The 12,936-nt window shown below is 41.7% G+C and overlaps 1 protein-coding gene across 1 annotated transcript in view; it reads left to right on the forward strand.

The window, feature by feature from the left end:
• The window catches only part of KCNU1 (potassium calcium-activated channel subfamily U member 1), a 125,357-nt gene that overhangs the window by 28,578 nt on the left and 83,843 nt on the right, over positions 1–12,936 (forward strand). The window contains exons 16-18 of the mRNA XM_054998055.1: positions 1,470–1,538; positions 5,144–5,230; positions 6,952–7,022. Coding sequence (XP_054854030.1) covers positions 1,470–1,538; positions 5,144–5,230; positions 6,952–7,022 — 227 coding nt within the window. The remainder of the gene's footprint in view (positions 1–1,469; positions 1,539–5,143; positions 5,231–6,951; positions 7,023–12,936) is intronic.

Raw genomic sequence — 12,936 nt, forward strand, 5'->3', positions numbered from 1 at the left:
CAGCATTCCTGCGATCCAGTAAACCTGTCACTCAGTCATAGAAGGAGATGAGGTGGGTCTGGTAGGACCTGTTGGGGACAAATTCATGCTGACTTCCCCATATCACCATGTTGTCCATCAGATGATTGCAGATTGATGCCTTTTATATCTGTACCAGTTATTTTCCCTGGGACAGAAGTCAGGTTGACTAGCTTGTAGTTCCCAGGATCATCCTTATTCCCTTTCTTGAAGATTGGAATGACATTTGCCCTTCTCCTGTCCTCCGACACATCACCTGTCTGCAAGGTCTTTTGAAAGTTCTTTAAGTACTCTCAGGTATACCCCATCTTGCCCAGGAGATTTGTTCACCTCCAGTACAGCAAGGTGCTTCTCCACAACTTCTCTGCCCATGTCAACCTGCAACCTGGAAGCCATGCTTTGCCTGCTGTCATCTCTAGGCTTCACGGAGAAAACTGAGGGCCAAGCTACAAGTGACGAATGACACTTGAACAGCAAGTGTATTTCTCCCTGTTCACTTGCCCTCCACTCAATTCACTTGCTGTTCAAGTGTCATTCGTCACTTGTAGCTTGGCCCTGAGACAAAGCAGGAATTGGGCCTTGGAGTTTCTCTGTTTTCAGCCAGCAGTGGAGGTATTGCCCCCTTCACCTTCCATTTGCTCCACACTTTTGCTTCTCACATGATAAAGATAGGACTTTTGCTTCTCACATGATAAAGATAGGACGGTCGTCTTGAAAAATATGCCCTGGGCAACCAACAATTCAGGCTGCAAAGAGCTGGGTCAACCACTTTTGGAGGTGAGTCATCAGATTTTTAAACTATTTTTTCCCATTCTAAAAAGAGGTTTTTATTCTTTAAATTAAATGTGCCAAATGGGGAAAAGTCTATTATTCAAAACATCCTTAGGTTGAATAACTAAGTGATTCAGATGCAACTTTGTTCACCTCTCCCCACAACAGATTACAAGTGCTGCGCTGGTTCTGCCACTTGTGGTGTGATTGGATTGCACCTAGGCTCTTCCTATCCCTCCAAAGACCATCATGTGTCCAACCATACATTTCCAAAGACTTAACAGCACTTAAGTCTTCACAAAAAAAAAAAAGATGCAACAATTTCTATGTCCCACTGCCAATCACCATCATACCACTGTGTGCTGGATACTGTTCCTTAGCATTTGCTGAGTCTCAGGTCCAAATGGAGAGGGGAGCAGCTGGTGTGCAGCAGGAAAGAGAAGTGGCAAAGTCCTAACCCACAAAGTCTGCAGATGGTTGGATACACCTCACTATTACTAGTATGATAGCCCTTTCCTGAAAAGCAGTTTTTGTCTTGCAGGGAATCACCAGCAGGACTATTTAGCAATATTGTATTTAAAAAGCCTGTAACTCTAACTCTGTCCTGTACATCCCAGGTTTCCTTGTTGGCTTATTTATGCATTTCCATGTTTTTAACATGAGTTAATCTCTTTTCCTAGAATATGCTTTGTCAAGCTGAATCTCATGCTGCTCGCTATCCAGTTCAAACATGGCCGTTATGCCAACAGGTACACAATAGAACACTTCATTTTGTCAGATTTATCTTATATGTACCTACTCACGCACAGGCACGTGCCCCTCAAATTCTTCAACCAAAACGACGTGCGTGAATCTTAAACTGCAGAGTAGGGACTGATCTCTCAGTTGTCAAGAGGGTGCTTTAGAAAGATGCCACAGGACCCTCTGTAATTGTTTTAGCTTGGGAAGATGGCACAGGGAAGGCTGAAGTTGGGATTGGCTGAAGCTAAGGTTACCAGGTCCCCGTACCCTCCCAGTAGGAGGGCATTCACCTTGTTTTCAGTCCTCACACACACACTTTGCAACCAGCTGATTTGGGCCCACAGAGAAGTGTGGGAGGGCTCTCGGGGCATCACGATGACATCACTTTCTGGGAGTGATGTCATTGCACCACCCCGGGAGGCCCGTTCCCATGCCTTTGGCAGGGGGCAGAGGGTGGGAGCAGGGGATCCCCTGCCTCCACTGGGGGACCTGGGATTCCTACCTGAAGCCCCGATCCTTCTCATGACACACACATCGTCTGTTTTGGCTCTGAGTGAAAGGTTGTCATCACCCAGTTATAAAAATCCTAATCAATTAGCCTATTAAATGTGCATATAAATACAAAGAATAGCTCTGAAGCAAAAAGCCCTGTGTCCTTGGCTTTTAGATGATGCATGTAAGATGCTACAATCATCCCGGAAAATACTGCAGGTTGTTTTAATAAGCTTTGAGTTACTTTGTTAATGAGTAAAGAAACACAAGGCCTAATGGAGTCCTTCATAGCAGTTTCCCTAACCAGAGGCAAGAATAAAACCTGGGCTGGAACAGCTCTAGATTCTAGTGCCCTGGAATGAATATAAAGCATAAAATGGACTCCTGATTACAATGCACATTGTAATGTAATATTACAGTGCATGTGCATTACAGTAGAGGTATTTCCTCCTGTGTGAGAAGCAGGAATGTCTCTTTTAACATGACGGAGCATTTCACGAAGACCATGCCACCCTGCTTTTTATTGACAGTGATCTTGAACTTATGTCGTTCACATTACAATCCTATGCAGAGTTACTCCAGTCTAAGCCCGTTGATTTCCATAGGTTTAGACTGGAGTAAATCTGCATAGGGTTGTTCTGTCAGTCTTGGTCAGTCTGGCTTTTAGGTTAGGTTTTGCCGGAAACTGGCATGATGTCAATGGTGAACTAAAGAATATTGCCTCTGAATTGAAGGCACGAACAGTGGAATGAAAAGATCATAACTAGGAAGCCAAAGGCTTGCAAGCCCACAGGCCAACCTACAGTGCAAACCACAGAGTATCACAAGCATCAAAGCAGCAAACTGAAAAACAAGCTTATGCACTGGAACCAACTTATACACAAAGTAAAGCAATTCCACCTTTTCTTAAGGTGTGTTAATTAAAAAAATAAGCCTTAAAGCATGTTCACACATTAATTAATGCCATATTAGATGTAGTTATAATGTAACGTGTGAAACCATAGCAGGATTACCTGCAGGATCACTACAGAGGATTCATTTTATTAATAATTATTCAAGAGGGGTGGTTTTTTGGCTCAAATAGAGTGGCTGTACTGTGAGGAAGTGATTTCAAAAGAGATGCATTGGTAAAGGGAAAAGGACTGTACTGTTATGACCTGTCTGTTATAAGTATGATCCTACTGGATAGTTTCTGAATTGTTTAATACATCAGGTTTAGCATTGCTTACGCTCCGTTGCAACATTGTTTCAGCTTTATATCAGATTTCTGCAAAGTTCAATTTGAATATTTTATTGTATTGTTTATAGAATGTTCTGCTTTTGATTGTATTGATTTCCACTGTGTAATCTGCCTTGTGTCTTAGTGAGGAAGGCAGACAATAAATAAATAAAATGGAGTCCAAGCTTGGAAGTGGTAAGAAGCCAGTGACAAATCTTTCTGTGACTAAGGGCCTGAACTATATGTTACATGCAAACATGTGTAATAAATCCCCCAAATCCTACTATATAAAAGGCAAGCTCTGTTGGTGACGACTCACTTTTTATCCCTATGCAGGCTCACTCAAAGGCCCGATTTGGCCCTTTGCGGAGTGCAGGAGCACTCTAGGGCCCATTACACTGCCCCAGCTGTGCTCCTGTGTTCCTCAGAAACCTGATTCAGGTTGAATTGGGCTCATTTGGCGCCAAATCCAGCTGCTCCAGAGTGCAGGAGCACTCCAGGGCCCATCGTGCCACCTCAGCAGCACTCCCACTTTCTGCAGTGGCCTGATTCAGTCTAAAACTGGCCCGATTCAGCCTGCTACAGAGTCCAGAAGTGCTCCAGGTCCTGTTGTGTGACCCAAGCAGTGCTCCCAGGCTTCGCAGTGGCCCGATTCAGCCCCAAATGGGCCCATTTCATCCCACTGCAGAGTAAAGGAGCACTCCAGGTCCTATCATGCTGCCCTAGCAGCTCTCCTGCACTCCACAGCAGCCCAATTCAGCCCAAAATGGGCCTGATTCAGCCCGCTGCAGAGCACAAGAAGACTCCAGGGTCCATTGCACCACCCCAGTAGTGCTCCCGGGCTCTGCAGAGGCCCGATTCGGCCCCAAATCAGCCCAATTCAGCCTGCTGCAGAGTACAGGAACACTCTGGGGCCCATCGCACTGCCCTGGCAGCTGTCTCCCATTCTCCACAGAGGCCTGATTTGGGTCATACCCAGCCCATTTTGGGCTGAATCAGGCTTCTGCGGAGCACAAGAACACTTCAGGGCCCATTGCACCACTTTGGCAGCACTCCCACAGGAGTGCTCCCTGGAATATCACGTGGCTTGAGCAATGATGTCACATCCCAGAACTGACATCATCATGTAATCCCAGGAGCACACATGCTTTGTGCACATGTGAGTATGACCTAAAGGTGAGTTCCAGGTGTTCTGCCCAGAGGGTAAGGGGACCTGGCAACCCTACGCCCGCACCAGGACTCTGAGGGGCCACAGAGGTGGCAGGGAGGTCTGGCGTGGTGGCACAGCCCTCCCAAGGCCTCACAGCAGCCACGGAGGTGGCAGAGAGGTATACCACAGTGGTGTGGCCCTCCCAAGGCCTCGCAGCTAGGGCCTGGCATACCAGTTTTCTAGTGCCTGTTGTATTTTTCCACACAATGGGCTCTGTTGCTAATCCACTGTAAGAGCAACAAGGAGGGATTCATGTTGTTGTTGTTGTTATAAAAGTGTGGAGGGGGAGGGGTGCTTAACTCTTTCATTACCTACTGTTTTGTACTGCAAAGGGGTGCTTTCACCCTGCAGAATTCCAGACATTTTCCTTGAAAAAACAAGTTTAAAATTCAGGTGAAGTGGCTACATAGGTGGCACTGAAGGAGAAATACATGGATGGGAGGGGTACGAAAGGATTAAAACTGTTGCTGCTTCACTCTAAATCATTCTTCCCCCAGCTGTTGTTCTTTTAATGGAGGAGGCACTGTAGTTGGGCCCAAGGATTAGCAAGCACATAAACTTGCCTTTCTAATTCTCCCCACCCTCCACTTATCAATCATTAAAAGTTATTGTCACCACCCAGCACTGATGTTTTCAAGTGCAAAAAGGGAGGCTAAAGTGGCATTGATTTTTATTTTCATGTTTGGCCATAGCATCCTGATCAATCCACCTTCAACTATTAAAATCCAGTACAAGACCATGGGCTTCTTCATTGCCAGATCTACAGCAGAAGTCAAAAGGTACTTTCCTTAATTACTTGCATTTAAGATGTGGTATTGCATTTAACTTCTGAATCATTAAACTTTGGGGTAAATTTGGGTGCCGTTTGGGCACAGCAAGTGTTTTTGTGTTTATGTTAAAAATTATAACATGAGTTTCCTTTGAATCTTTAGTAGGCTAATAGGTACTAAGGAAACACAGTCAGACCTTGACTGATCAAAACCCACACCGCAAATAAATCCCATTCATAACTAATCTGAATTGGAAAATTAATGTCTTAAATTAATATCGGATCTGGCCCTTATTCTGGTACCTGGCTGTCAGGCTTAGAGTTTGAGGTGGAAGAGGTAAGAAAGAGTGAAAGACTAGTGAACAAATTTCTAAGTGACAGGTACATGTTCCAGTTAACAGAGTTACACACTGATCTGGACACCTAAGCAGACTCTACTGATGGTTCTATCTTTTAATTGTTTACATCATTCATTGGCCTGGAGGAAAAGTAAGCATTGATTTGAAAATATACAAGCACAGAGGCTCCTGTCTGCTTGCTGTTCTTCATGAAATTGTGCCTACTAGGCACAAGAGCAAATGTTTTGTTTGCATATGTTGCACAAGCAGCCTTGCAGATAGTGAGGGAGTAATGGAGGCAAATGTATGTGCTGTGCAATCTGTAGAAGTGGGAGAGAGAGTCCAGGAGGGAAAAAAAACAGATAAGACATATAGATCAGTGATGAGCGTGGATCTGAGAACAGTCCATGAAGTAACAGCCACCAATGCCAGCAGTAGGGGAAGAGAAAATCTAATTTAATAAGGTTAATTATCTGCTATTCGACTGAGTTCTTGGACACCTCTGTGCCCTAATGTAGCATCTAGGATGAGGACAATCTGGACTCTGTTTCATATACAAATAGGAGCCAATAATGGATAATAGCAAGGCATACACTTTTGTCTGCTGAGTTGGCTTAAAAGTATAGGAAAGAAGATTCCCACTGCAAGCCTAATTCAATATCTGCAGTACCAGGCATCGGCAGAGGCTCTCTCTTGTTGTTCTTTTATTTTCCAAGAATTTCAGTCTGCATTGAGTTCCACTAAATGTTAATTCCAGTTGAATTAGAATATTTTCTAAAATTCATTCTAAAGCTGGCACATGTAGAGTTTGCTTCAATTTTCAGATTCTTCCATCATTTTTTTTGCCTTCTACATTGCCAAAGCAGATTTGTGCACTGCTAAAACACTACAAAAATGTAATATAACTGTATATGTGATTGCAACAAAATTGTTTTTTGTAGTGTTTTATTAATGCATGTGCATTGCAAGTGCAATTATATACCATTCCAAAAGAATTTTGATATATGATCACATCAAGAAGACTTTTTTTGCAATGTTTTATCAAAACATGTAACATAAATCATTAGCCTCAAAAAGTAGAAAAATTGTAAATGAATGGGAAAATCTCAGAGCTGTGGCAAACCATGTATATACATTGTTTAGGGTTGTGCACTTTTAAACTGGTCCCTCAAGCAGTGCCTTTAATATCAGTTTGATCTGCAACAAATTACCAGGCGATGTTATATACCACCATGCCATGAAAAGCTTGAACAGCGCATTTTCACACATGAATTCCAAAAGCATCTACACAGAAGTCTGATCTTGTGCTGTTAACAAATAGTGCATCATGCAATACTATCCACATTACATTCTCTCCGCACTGTTAACTTTATTCTCTCCTTCTGTTGCCCAGGGCTCGTCATTACTGTAAAAGATGCCACGATGACATTGATATTCCGGACAATATTGGCAAATGCCATTGTAGAACAAGACCTTCACAAAAAGCACCCTCGATTTTACCTACTGGTAATTTTATTATATAACTGCATTTCACAGAGTCCTTAGACACATATCAAGCAGGTACCGGGCTTTAGGCAGCCTTTCTGCCTAGGCTGGGCATGCAGGCAGAAAGATGGCTATAAAGATGGCTATATGGTAAGTTTGCACAAGTTCTCCGCTGAAGGCTTTGGTTCTCCTTCCTTGCAAGGTAAGGCTTCCCCATTTCCCAATGATGCTTCAAAAATTAAGTGGGTAGTGAACTCTTTCCTCATAAGCCTCAGACACTTCCAGGATCCTCTTGCTATGTGCATCTATTTGACTGTGCAATCCTAAGCAGAAATAGACTATTCTAAATCAGCATTAATGGGATTCGAAAAGTGTGACTCTTTTTAGTATGGCACTGTTGGCATCTATTGGAGCAATCCTGAACAGGTCAGCTCAGGTCTATCCAATGGGCCTTACTCCTAGGAGAGTGCTCTTAGAATTGCGTTGTATGCATCTGTTTGCATCAGAAACACAGAAGTTGAACAAGAGCAGTTATTTTTAACTTCAGACTCATTTCCCTTAAATCAATGAGTATAAATTAGCCTTTATACCACCCTGCCATGCTTACAAACATAGCAATGAACAGCATATTTTCCTCCAGGCAATTAAGTGTGACAAGGGCAATAGGAATCTTGAAAAATCTACTCTGAGGCAAGAGGCATCTTTGTTGGGCAAGTCTGTTACTCTTTAAAATGAAGCTGTCATGTCACAAGTTTAAAAGCATGTTTTCAGAGGAGGAGGAGCAGATACTTCATGGAGGGAATCAAAGCATCTGTGTGGGACATAGACGTGGGCATGAACAGAAAAAAAAATGAACATGGTGTTCGTTGTTCGTTGCCATCCACAAACAACGAACATTGACTAACATGATCCTGTTCATGAACACGTTTGTTGTTTGTGGGGGCCAGCAGGCTCTCCTCCAGCCATCAAGATCCCTACTGCACCACTCCCAGAAACCCTACCTGAGCAGGCAGCAGGAAAGGTACCAATAATAAATAATAGCTGGGCCCAGAGCCTGGCAGCAGCCCTGGAACCTGAAAGGGTAGATCCCTATCCCACCACACACAAAGAAAATTCAAGCTCCAATGCACTCACCCTGTCTCTCTAACAGCAGCTGTCTCTCCCTGAAAGCCAGAGCTGAGAGCCCCCCCCCCCCGGGTCTTTTCCTCTTGTAACAAATTTGGAGCTCCAGTCCACACTTGGAAGGAAGACCTGCCTATCAAGCTAAATTGGGCTTAGATTGGGGTTTCCAGGGCAACAGCAGGAGTTCAGACAGAGTTCAGACAATCCCTGCCTGAGTTGCTATGGGAATTGATTGCAGGTGCCAGATTGTCTGGCTTGACAAACAGCAACGAACAGCAACAAACGAGGCTTGCAACAACCACCTGTTTGTTTAGAATGGGGCCTCACAGTTTGTTCACGAACAGCTGATTGAGGTGTTCGTGGGTTTTTTAAGTTAGTATTGCTGTTCGTGCCCATCTCTAGTGGGGTAGTTGTAGTCTCATGGGCCCTTATCTGACTAAGGCTCTGGCTTGTCCCCCAGGACCCACTTTCAGAGGCTTCACAAACCACTTTGGGGTCCCAATTCACAGGTTTGAAAACACTGATTTAGGCACATACTATATGTATAACATATAATGTTGATTTATCTATACACAAATTATAATTGTAAAATGTTTTATTGGGGAATTTTGTACAAAGAAAAAACAACAGAAAATAAAGAATCACCGGTTTAATTCTCACAAGGAAGGAGCAAAATTAAAACAGATTCTAGGGAAAGCAAAGAGAACAGACTACTTCTTCGATATCTGATGTGATACCAGCATTGGATACTGGCTTGAAATCAGTTGTGCCCTTCCACATGGTTGATGTGGCTCATGCTAAGCTGCTGGGTCAGCACATGGTATAAGACTTATTTCTCCTAGACTTTTTGAAGCTTTACTGCATGGGAAATTGTTCATCCATCAGTAGCAGCCATGCTCTCTTATTTTTAGATGCAGAGAAGTTAGCCCTGTTAGTCTGTGGTAGCAAAATCAAAAAGAGTCCAGTAGCACCTTTAAGACTAACCAATTTTATTTTAGCATAAGCTTTCGAGAATCAAGTTCTCTTCGTCAGATGCCTGATACAGATGCCTGTATCAGGCATCTGACGAAGAGAACTTGATTCTCGAAAGCTTATGCTAAAATAAAATTGGTTAGTCTTAAAGGTGCTACTGGACTCTTTTTGATTCTCTTATTTTTAAACTCTGTATCTGTTTCTCTCATCTGAACAGCAGATGGCAGGCAAGCCCCACAGCTAACTTTGCAGCTTTGTCTCCTATGTACATTGCACTGGGCTGGAATGAATGATAAACACATTCCGAGCAATAGTTCAGCACCCCCCCCACCTGTGGGATTTGGTCATACGTGAAATAACTGAAGAACATTGACTGTGGGGTTCAAATGTTGTAGAAATGTATGGCTAAAGAGCAGGATCTAAATGTGCTACAACTCGCTATAGTTGATTTGGTGATTATAAGCAGTTCAAGGGGAAGTTTAGTAACATGCAAACATTGTAAGCCAATGATAAGACTGCATAATGAATGCCAATAATATTATGTATGAAAATGGCCAAATTACCTTTTATGCTGGGGCATAGTTACCATCCTGAGTTTGAACCGTGTGGATACTTCTACTTGAACTTTCTTACTTATATGACTAGGTGATGGCCACATGGCAGAGGTCAATCCTTTAAGGCTATACTCTTATGAGCAGGGTTATTTGTCCTTTTCGATATAGTTTGGGCAGTAAGTTTAGAAGTTCTACCAAAGAGCTATGGTTTCTTGTAGATGAAACCAATGAACATAGCCCGAAGTTCCACAGAAGTAGTTGCCACTCACAACATAACCATAGTAATAATGAGAGCTTAAGAGTATTATCCTGAAACAATGCCATCCATAGCTCAACAGCAATTTTTATAATTTTTGTTGTTGTTGTTGTTTATGTACCATGCTTATCCTAGACAGAAAAGGATCTTGCTGGTGGCGTATTTTTCCTCTCTTTCCATTGGTCCAGCCCATAAATTGTGTAAATAAATCAGAGGTTGAACACAGAAATTAAGGAGTTTGTTTGTCCTTTGTAATAAATGAGAAAGACCTCACAACTGTAACTTTGTACATTGGTAAGCAATGTAAAACTAGAGGCCGGGAGTTCTCCCCTGTTTTGTTCCTTGTTGTTTTTCTGAGCTGTATTGCACAAGTCCTTCAGGAGAATAAGAAAAAATCCTAGCATTAGCACATGTACAGTTTATTACAGCTTTCTGTTCATTTACATATTTTTTCTGTTGCACCCATATAAGTTATGAACACTCTATGCTATCTTTAAAATTTCAAATATAAAATTGAATCAAGATTCTGTTTGTCATGAATGAATTCTGCACACTCTAGGAAAACACACAACAAATATTGATGCAATCATATATACTTTTTACATTGATGTATTAATGTATGTCTATTTATTAGTAATGTACAAGAAGAGAAATACGTAAATGAACAGAAAGAACTGAAACTGATGGAAAAACTATGTACGCATAGTGCTCTATACAAAAATTTGGATAAAAACCCTATGAATTACTGGAGGACTCTAAGTCAGTTTCATTTTTGAAATATGACCATGTCATTTGGAAATCCAAAATCCTGGAAGAGGCTTGGATATTGAAAATTGTAAAGGTATCTCTATGAAAAACTTGAAAGAGCTCTTCTACTAGACTGTATTCGTAAGCAATATCAGCAAGCATAGAACCAGCCAGTTCATACAATTAATTAACCTCTCACTTCAGCGAATACTTGCTTGTGCATGAAAGTTTACTTGCACGAACAAGGTAATGTGAAAGTAGCAAACCATGAGAGATTGTGTCTGATCGGTCGTAGAAACTAACTCAAAATCATTTGAATTTTCAAGGTCTTGGAAATAGAAGTATACTTAGGGACATTCTAGTAAGTAGCTGCTTCTGGGCATACATCTCAGGTGCCATTTAAGGTCAGCAAATGGTCAATTGCTTGAGTATGATTTTTTTTTCATCTCAGAAGTGTTGAAATGCAATGTAGGCAAACTAAAAAGCAAATGCTTTATTAATATCTTTCAGAAATTGCATCAACCATACAGGGATTTCTGACCCCTACTTCACCTCCAATCACAACGCAGATTCTCGGTGAAAGGTAAGACAGGCAGAGCTCTCTTTGTTAAATAAATATCCCCTTGTCTGGCTTTCTATAGAATTTGTTTGCAAGTGAAAAAGAGGCAGAAGACTCTTTCGGCTTCCTTTCAGACCTTAAAAGTTCTTTTGCTCTGTCTTCTCATAATTCTATAAGAAGAGCCCTGAGGGATTAGACCAGAGGTCCATTTAATAGTGTTTCACACAGTGCTCAACCAGTTGCTTTGGTGGGCGAGCAAATGGCATAGAGTCCAAAGCCACCTCCAAGTGTTGCTCTCTAGAACTGATATTCAGAATTTTACTGCTTCAGATGGTCTCTTTACTGCTTCAGAATGTGGATGGTCTCTTTAGCCATCGTGGCTGTTTTTATATTTATAACATATTTTAATTGTAAGCTGCCTCAAGCAGGACTCCGAAGAGGTAGCATGGAAATTTCATAGATAGATAATACAGTGACCAAAATGGCACAGTGTTTCAAATGGAGCCGCACTGTAGAGCTACACAAGGGTATTACAATGTTGATCATTTCATTTCCAATCCCTTCCTTAACTCATCTCCAGCATAGAAGTTGCATTTTTCACCGTTGCCATATACTGAGCCAACATTTTGATCCAGCTGCATGCTCACTACAACCCCAAGAATTTTTTTTTCTTCTCAACCCCAGCCAGGTCAGACCATATAAATAACATATTTAGGATCTGCCCTTGAAGATTGCTCAAAAGCCTCAGATGGTATAGAATACCATTGCTCAATTACTATCAGGAGCTAGGCAGAGTATGCATATTAAGCTATTCTGCACTTGTTCCATTAGTTTCTGATTAGTTTCCTGATTCAATTCAAAGTGCTGGCTATTACCTATAAAAGCCTTCATGGCCTAGGAGGACCTATACAGTAAAACTGTCTCTCCATCCTGATAGGTTCTGCTGTGACAGCTTAGCTTATCTGAGTAAAGCCTTCTATAGGTGACATTCTGCAAATGAGTAAAAACAATAGCCGCTCGTAGCCAAACATTCTCTGTACTAGCTCGCACCTGGTGGAATGACCCATGTGAGGAGGTCAGGAAGCCTCCTACACTTTTATTATTCCACATAATATGTAAAATAGAATTGTTCAGGAAGATAATTTTATAAAAGGGTTGTAGTTTTAATGTCTATGAAAAATGTTAAGCAATGTTAATTGCATTGTTTAGTGTATCTATTATATCCATTATAATGTTTCATTTGGTTGTTTTTAATTTTTGTAATCCACCATGAGTCTCAGCAAGAAAGGGGGACTATAAATGAAGTAAATAAATAACCAATATATTGTTCCCAATCAGTGCAGCAACATTTACATCTTATACCAGATCTTAAGCTCCATTGTGGTTTGTTTGGTTTCCGTAAGAACTTTTAATTCGTTTGTTTGTCGTTCACATGTGTTGACCATGATGTGATATGTCTGGGCATTTCTTGTGCAATTTGGGACATTTGTAGAGAAAGCCAGATAATGGTGGCTATTGTACAACTTTGTCAAACGTATTGTGAAATATGAGCCTATTCCACTGAGAGACTATGCACCCGAGTCCATTATAATGAATGGCAGCTATCCCAGAGCCATAAACCAGTGAAATAAGATTGCTTCTGCCGTACTGTTAGGGATATACAAACATGTTTTTCTTTCCCCA

The sequence above is a fragment of the Eublepharis macularius genome, chromosome 14 (genome assembly GCF_028583425.1).
Source record: "Eublepharis macularius isolate TG4126 chromosome 14, MPM_Emac_v1.0, whole genome shotgun sequence".
Classification (NCBI taxonomy): domain Eukaryota; kingdom Metazoa; phylum Chordata; class Lepidosauria; order Squamata; family Eublepharidae; genus Eublepharis; species Eublepharis macularius.